Below are 7883 nucleotides of genomic sequence, written 5' to 3'. Positions count from 1 at the left end.
GAACCGTGGCTCAAAAATCGAGGTCTGAACCGAACCGTGGATTTGGTGAATCGTTACACCCCTAATAAAGAGATATATATATAGATATATATATCTATATATATATCTTTAATTTTACAACGTTAAAATACCATATGAAACACCATCTTACTGCCAATTTGATTTGTATTTGTGATTATACTTTGTACTGGGGCAGGTCATAATACAGGAAAAAACCAATAGCATATCAGTTAGGAAAAAATCTGCAGTTTTATTTAATGAAATGGGTGGACCGGAATTGTTTGTTAATATTTATTATGTGTTTGGAATTTTTAACCTTAAACCTATTGGTACCGTCTTCTCTGCATATAACGTTCTTGTGGTAATATGAAAAAGATTTGAACAGAAAACCTCTAATTGAGAAACTGTACCATCTAATTTTCCAAAGTTCTATCTTTTAAGACTGTTTATACTCAAAGTTAAAGCAGTGCTACAAAACAAGTTTCATAGCTCAAACAACGGAGGGGCTCTTAATCAGGCTTTGATCTAACTCCATTTTTACCGTTTTTAAATCTTTTTCCTTCCATCCATCCAGGAAGTTGTATTTTTGGGATTAATGCAAATTCCACCAATCCCTGTGAATTCTGCACAAACTTTTATTGTTAAATTAAACAACAATTAAACAATTTTGTTAAATTACTGCAACTTTTCCACAAATCTGACTAATCAGTGTGGTTTCCTGCAAGTTTCCGCAATCATGGCGTGCAAAGCGTTAAGCCAAACTCTTAGCGATTTTGACAACATCAATCATAATTCTTTAGAAAAGCTGCTGTGCAATCGGCCATTTTAGGCCACAAACGATCTCAAAAAGAGCCCACAAAAATCCTGGAGGGACTGTTTATTGTATTTCATTGCCATTCTTTTATTTTTGTTGTCTTTTTAACCTATTTGATCTAGTTTTTTTTTTTAATCCAGTCTAGTTTTTACTTCACTCTATTGTAGTCCACACTTATCCTGTCTTATTATCACTGTCAGTGTCATGTCACTTCACATCACTTTGAACTGCAGTAACCTGTAAGAAAAGTGGCATATAAAAAAAGTTTGATTAACTGAATAAGTGAAATTATGTGTTTTTAAAGCTGCTGTCTTAGCAGCAATTAAGAGTGCTACATCTGAAGGCATTTCAGTACCGACTCTAGCTTTCAGCCATGATGGTTAGCCACAAAATGTGGGGTACAACTATCTGTCTTGATGCTTTCAAAGAAAACCAGAGCATGCTAGCACAGTTAGCATTCATTATCCAAAACAATGGATTTTGGGAACTGCCTAGTAAAGAAAGGCTGCAGACTAAATTTCAACATGTGAAGGTATTCCTTTCAGACATTGGTACGAGGGCATGTTGGCACTCACCTTTTCCTGATCACACTGTATGTGGCACAAGGAGCAGGTATGGGGATACACCTTTGGAGATACAGATGAGAAATCGCTTATCATGGTGGGGGTAGGTAACTTCTTGCTGCTGCTGTGTGGTTTTGAGCCAGACGAAGAGGAGAGAGACCGTCTCGAGGAAGCCTCACTCCTGGTTTCAGATGAGGGCCTAGGTTTGGGTCCGTCACGCCTGTAGTCTTGGTCTAGATTACGAGATTTGGATGATTGCGGAAATTCTCTCCCAGGTGACCGATTGCTCTTGCGATGGTCGCGGCTTGTCCTGCGATAGTCTTGGTCCCCGTGCTTGCCCGATTCAGCGTGTTCCAAACGACCCTGCTGCCTTTCAGCTTTATCTGCTTTTGGAGCTGATGAGGACAACGACGGAGACGAGTACATTTTAACTGTCCTTTCACTGGAGAGCTGCTCTCTTTTGAAAGTCTCTCTGGTGCTACTGTTATCCTTTGCCCGGCTGGCATGACCATAGTCAATGACTTTACCTGCTGTCTGCGTAACAGTAAGAAGGCTGGGCACTTCCGGGGAGTGTGAACGCGCCAAAGGCGAAGAGCGGGAAGGAGGCAGCGACATATCATGGATGGTGCGTGAGAACGATGATGAGGAAGTGGAAGCCGCAGTGTTCTGGCTGCCTGACTTGTTGATTTGGATATCACGGAGTATGAATGGTAAAGTATCTGGGGTTAGCTGATCATCAGGGTAGTGACTCAGCACTTCTAAGTCCTCATTTGAAAGTCCAAAGCTTGCCAAGATACTTCCAGCACTCTCAGGTGTGTATAAACCCTGACCATCCCCACCACCACCGTGGGGGTGCTGGGTTTGAGATGATGGTGAGTCACTTACAGGAGCGCTCCAGCTTGGCATGCTTGTTCCAGCGTGGGTGCTCTGGGACTGCTGTTGAGGCCCCTGATGTCGTTGCGACTGGTGACTACCACTAGGTGGAGGACTGGCAAACAGTTTAGTCGGAGGCTGGTAGCTTGACCAGTCTACTCCTTGCTGGTGGCCAGGCTGATTATCAGAGGTGTGGGTTATTGGGTTAGAGCTGTAGCTTCCGTGTTGACTGATACCAGAACCAGAACTTTGGTTCTGGTGTTGGTTTGGTCGGCTCATGTGGTCAATGAGGCGGTGGTCCATGTCCCTGGCACCACGGATGGCCAAGGCAGACTCCAGTTCATCAGGGAGCTGGGTGGGACGAGGAAACTGGAAACCCATCACCTGCGACAGCATGTCAGAAGGAGGACGGTTCTGATGTTGATTTGGAGGTGGCTGATGATGAGGAGGTCTAGGCCCATTAGAAAAGGGCTGTGACCCCTGTTGCTGGGAGTGGTGGTGGTACATGGCAGCAGAGAGACACGGTTGTATGTTTCTGTAAGTTTTTCTGTTTGTGTCCACGTTAAACCCAGCTGACACCCGTTGTCTATTGAGAAGACTCAGGAGGGCCAGGTGATGAGGTAACGCTGCTGCAAACCCGTTGTTGTTGTCAACAGTTATGGTCGCTAGAGTGGCAAGCTGCTGGAGAGCAATCTGTGCCTGAGTCTCAATCTGAGCCAATCGGAGGGCTATCACTGCAGCAGCACCAGCCACAGGTCCAAATATGAAATGGGTCCCTCTGGTGCTGTCGGCGACGGAGACTGATGCACTGGGCTCCAGTCGAAGGGTAGGACCAAGGTGCGAATTACTGTCTGTGCGCACAGCGAGGCTGTGAGGTGGAAAGCAGAAATATACTATTACAGATGAACAAGCTTTATTCTTTCATTTCAAAAGTAGCTTTCAGATGAAGTCCTTTCTCCCACGCACTTTCATAAAAAGTTGGCACAGTCCCTTATTTTGTTTGTGGTTGTTCCCTTTAAAATTTGTCAAAGCATTAAGAAGCGTGGTCAGCCTTGAGATCTCCTTCCTGTAGTCAAGCGTGCACACCGTGCTTTTCTTTCAGGGCGGGAAAGCAAAGCAACATTATGCAATAACACTGATTCAATGAAAAGCAAACAAACCCAAAGAAAAAGGTAGATTTAACCTACAGGGACCCTATACAGACACACACTCTGGGCCTGAGAGAAAGAATGTAAATATAATCACCTGCTAGCCTGCAATGCATGTTCAGTATTACAACACAGTGTCCAATTAATGGCGTAAGCCTCTTTCCCAATATGTTCACAGCTGAACAGAACAATTCTACAAACGCATGGTGCCGATGTTCCCTGAATGTTCCCTGCAGGTAACATCAGAGCATTACAATTAGAGCTAAGTACTGGCAAGAATCTGGCAATATGATACGTCCCATGATACAGGGGTTAGGACTGAATATATTGCAATACATTGCAACACTGTAAGCAAGGTGAAATGGGGTTTTTAAATCTAATCTTAAGGAAACTGTTATAGTATAAAAAACACACCACCATATGCATAAAACCTGAGTCAATTCATTATCACAGTCCCCGTAACATCTAACATCATATGACTACTTTTTGTGCAGGATTACAACACTGTTTACATACATGTAAACTATTCATTCAAAATAAAAGATAGTGTTTTTGAGAATCCATACAATATCATTAGATAATATTGTGATACTCAAGTGTATCAATATTTTCTTACACCCTTATTGCAATGCTGACTATTAACATCCTCAACAACATGTTGGCCTGTTTGACATACTTAGTATGTTTTGCAAGAGAAAGCAATTCCACTGAAGATAGGTTTGTACTTTTTGCACATTGTTTTGGTCACAGACAGCTGACGTTTGGAATCAGTGTCCACCCTCTCTTATTTTCTATATTGAATGGATGGTTGTTTTTCCTTTAACAAGATCTAGCAAACTGCCTTTAAAATGATTCTATTTTAGTCACAACATTATCTAGCACCAAGTAGTAAGTGTGTGCACAAGCATGTCATAAATATACCAAAACATATATATAAATAGAAATGTATAAAATAAATGTGCACAATTCTTTTGCACTTTGTTCTGCATCCTTTTTTTTTTGGGGGGGGGGGGCTACCAAATATCAGCTGTTAGGGAAGCTTGCATGCTGGGCAAGACTACACCAGAGACGTGATTGGTTAAAGAGGTTAACAGGCCGAATACTCAATGTTCAAATGTAGCATTTAACTGAAGGAAACATAACATGCAAGTTAACATGGAATCCCTCACACAATTAACTGAAACAAAGAAGGAAAAGTTGATGACATGATGCAAGAATATCTATTAGGCTCTGACAGTGAAGTGACCAGTGCTCCGAGGAGTCCACTTCACTATGTGCAGTAACATCAGCCACCTGGAAAAGTCCCCAAACAGAAAGTTCCCACAAAAGCATTCTTCAACAGAAACATCCAAGCCTCGGCATTTCTTCTTGTTATAAAACAGTGCTGACTTCTCAAAGTGCATTTATTTATTGGAAATAAAAATACAACTACAGCATCCATCTGCTCGCCCTCAACTCACAGACGTGTGCAGTACAGGTCTGGATAAAGAGACAGGAAGATTAAGAGCCCTACATGTAAATTCTTCTGTCAGTGGCTGAACACTCATCAAAGATTTAATGTCATTTCTGATACAAGGGAGACATCTTTGCATCCTATGCCCACAGCAGTGCATTTAGATTAAGCACTGGTCAACATATAGCTTCAATCGAAAACCAAAGATGGAGAGGATGTCAGCACTGCTTCACATAGACAACATTAAAAGAAGCTATTAAAGCTGCAGTGGGTAACTTCTTTTCATATTCACTGAAGCGTTCACTATATCCTGACAGCAGTACATAGATTCTGAACGTGAGACAGATAATCTGTGAAAAGGTTCATCCCGGCCAGTGAATCCTTGCAGATGCCATTAGCAGCACTAGGAGGAGTCAGAGGAACCTGATTGTTTCACAGATTATCTGTCTCATGTTCTACAGGATAGAGTGAAAGTTATTTCTATGAAACTAACCTACTGCTGCTTTAAGGCTTGGAAGCTGGTGTTTCATTTGTGGGAAATACCTGCAAGTTTTTTTATTCCTTTTAGCTTGCTTGCATTTCAAGTATTCTGATACAAGTCAGACAGTGCTGATATTCAGGTCCAACTCCATGAAGTACTGCCTGTAAGGCTGCAGGACAGCCCCTGCGTGATGCTGGCCTGCAGCGGGTTGTGCCCAGCTGAGATCCAGTGTTTCTGAACGGGCCGAATCTGACAGCTGCTACAACACCCGTGGAACATCTCAGCATTTACAAACCCGTTAAATGCACACGTACACGCTATACACTCACAAACAAAGACAACAGCCCATACTGTGGCACATTCAACGTTGTATTTGTTGACTGATCCTAATGTAGACCGAGAAACACAGGGCCCACCCTGCGCAGCCCCTCACATATCAGCCATTTCGGGTGTTTTCACTGTCTAGCTAGCTACCGTTAGCTACCTATAGGAACGTATTTCAGCAGTTTCGGCACATTTTACACTCGTAGCCTACCACTCTCGAGTCCATAAAACACTCAATAAATACCTTTCACAACGAGTCGATGTGAATCTTTGTTGTTACCAGAAAGTCTCGAGGTCTTTTCAGCCAGCAGTCATTCGTATCAAGGTAGCGCTAAACCTGTGTTCCGCCATTAGGAGGAAACACTTCCGCCGCGAGAATTTCAGAATAAAACTAACGTTAGCTAACTAACTACTTTTGTTTGGTTTCTTCTCACTCCTTCTTAACAAGGAATTATCTATTTAAAATGTGCTAATTTGCATACTTGTTGCTTGTTTCATTTGGTTGACGTCTTAAAGAATTTTACAAGGGGATCTTTTTTAGGAATACAATGTGATATAAACAAAGCCCTCAGTAAAAAGCAGAATATAGATAGGAATAAAACTGGAGGGTTTGGTGTGTGTAAGTTCTACTGAAGTGCAGATTTCTGGCTCAGTGTGAAAAAAGTCTGTATTTTAATTTTTCAATTCAATTTAATTGATTTATTTAATGTATCTATGTATTTTAAAATTCAATACAGGTGAACAAAGTAAACAAATTAACTAAGAGAACTAAAATTAACTAACAAAAACTAATGGTGTAATCAACAGATGCAAATAGACAAAATGTAGTAAAATAAACATGTAAATGTGTATTTTCAATGTTTTCCCCATGGAAGCAAAATATGCAAAATTCTCAAAATTGACCAGTGCATGAAAATACATGTTTTTGCTTGTAGTGTAGTTTGGAAGACAATCTATGACATATAAACATTTATGGCTATATAATAATAATAACAATAATAATAATAACAATAATAATAATTTAACATAATCATTAGGCTTTCATGAGTGTTTCTGTTTCCGTTTCCTCACTAATGCTGCACTAAGTAATGTATTATCACCAGTGCACACACACACTTACACACCTGTTAAAGCACTCTGGTTCCCAAAGTATTTGTCTCCTCTTTCAACTAGTGTGATGGAGGAGGTGAGAGAAACATTTGTCTGTCATAACGGAACTCCCTCTGCCCTTCTCCTTCTTAATAATCACATTCACAGCCCCCCGTCTCTCAGAGAATGTGTTATTATAATGGTTATTTGTTGAGCCAAGAGAGGGGGCATCTGTCACTCTAAATAAACAGAGGAAACCTGCTGAATAACTGGAATGATGGAGAGATAATACAGTGCATGAGAGCATGTGATGAGCAAGCAACAGTCTGGGCATGTAAGTAATATCTTGGTTCTCAACCTGGGGTCCGGTGATGCCAAGTGGTTATTTAGAGGGCTCCAGAGGGTCCAGAGAAATATTTTCATTTCACAATTGTTTTATTGGCTAATGGTTAGCCAAACACTGTTAAGGTTGAGAAACACTGTTGTATAGGTTATTGAGGTTAAGGAGACTTGTTTGCAGTGTTGGGTCAGAGATCTTTACAAATTACATGGCAATTTTTGCATTTAGTAATTTAATCCATTGGATTATTTAAATACAATAAAAATCAAACATAGCATCGTATACTAAAGAAATGAAATGTCCAGACATTTTCTTTTTTCTTTAAAGACCTCAGAACATTTCCAATGCAAATAAAATTCCTTTAGGTTCATGGAGCATTGATTATCATGAAATTTCTTTTTTTTCTCAATATTTTAAAGATGTAATCAAAAATGTATTCAAGTAATGGAGTTGTAATCTAATTACACATTTATTTAAATGTAATCTGGTCTGATTATTATCATTATTTATTTTTGTAATCTGATTACATGTAATCAGTTACTACACAACACTGCTTGTTTGTCAGTTGGTTGTTGCCAACACACCCTGAATGTGACAGATGCCATAAGTCCCGTGTGAATGCAGCCAAGAACTTGTTATAACATTGATCAACATTAACAGACCAATGAAATCATTAGGTGCTGAATGGAAATCCCAGTGCTTATGACAAAGTACTTTATATCAGTGGTAAGTGTCATGCCTGGCAAAAAGTAAACATTTCTCCTTGGTGTGTACTACACACACACACGCACACAGACA

General features: G+C 40.5%; 1 protein-coding gene across 5 annotated transcripts in view; it reads right to left on the bottom strand.

Moving 5' to 3' along the window:
- Positions 1–7883, bottom strand: part of LOC118326511 (zinc finger protein 638-like) — a 28257-nt gene that overhangs the window by 15778 nt on the left and 4596 nt on the right. For 4 of the 5 annotated variants that reach the window (XM_035659517.1, XM_035659520.1, XM_035659519.1 and 1 more), the window contains exons 1-2: positions 5901–6048; positions 1390–3118 (exon numbers count right to left, since the gene is read on the bottom strand). In XM_035659517.1, the coding sequence (XP_035515410.1) occupies positions 1390–2757 (1368 nt within the window). In that variant the 5' untranslated portion in view covers positions 2758–3118; positions 5901–6048. Of the gene's footprint in view, positions 1–1389; positions 3119–5900; positions 6049–7883 lie in introns of those variants that run through there. The other variant, XM_035659518.1, reaches the window with a different exon arrangement.

This window comes from Morone saxatilis, unplaced genomic scaffold (assembly GCF_004916995.1).
Source record: "Morone saxatilis isolate NCDOM2014 unplaced genomic scaffold, NCSU_SB_2.0 Contig17, whole genome shotgun sequence".
Lineage (NCBI taxonomy): Eukaryota > Metazoa > Chordata > Actinopteri > Moronidae > Morone > Morone saxatilis.
Note: the sequence above shows the minus strand (reverse complement) of the source record. Positions and strands in the feature narration are given on the sequence as shown.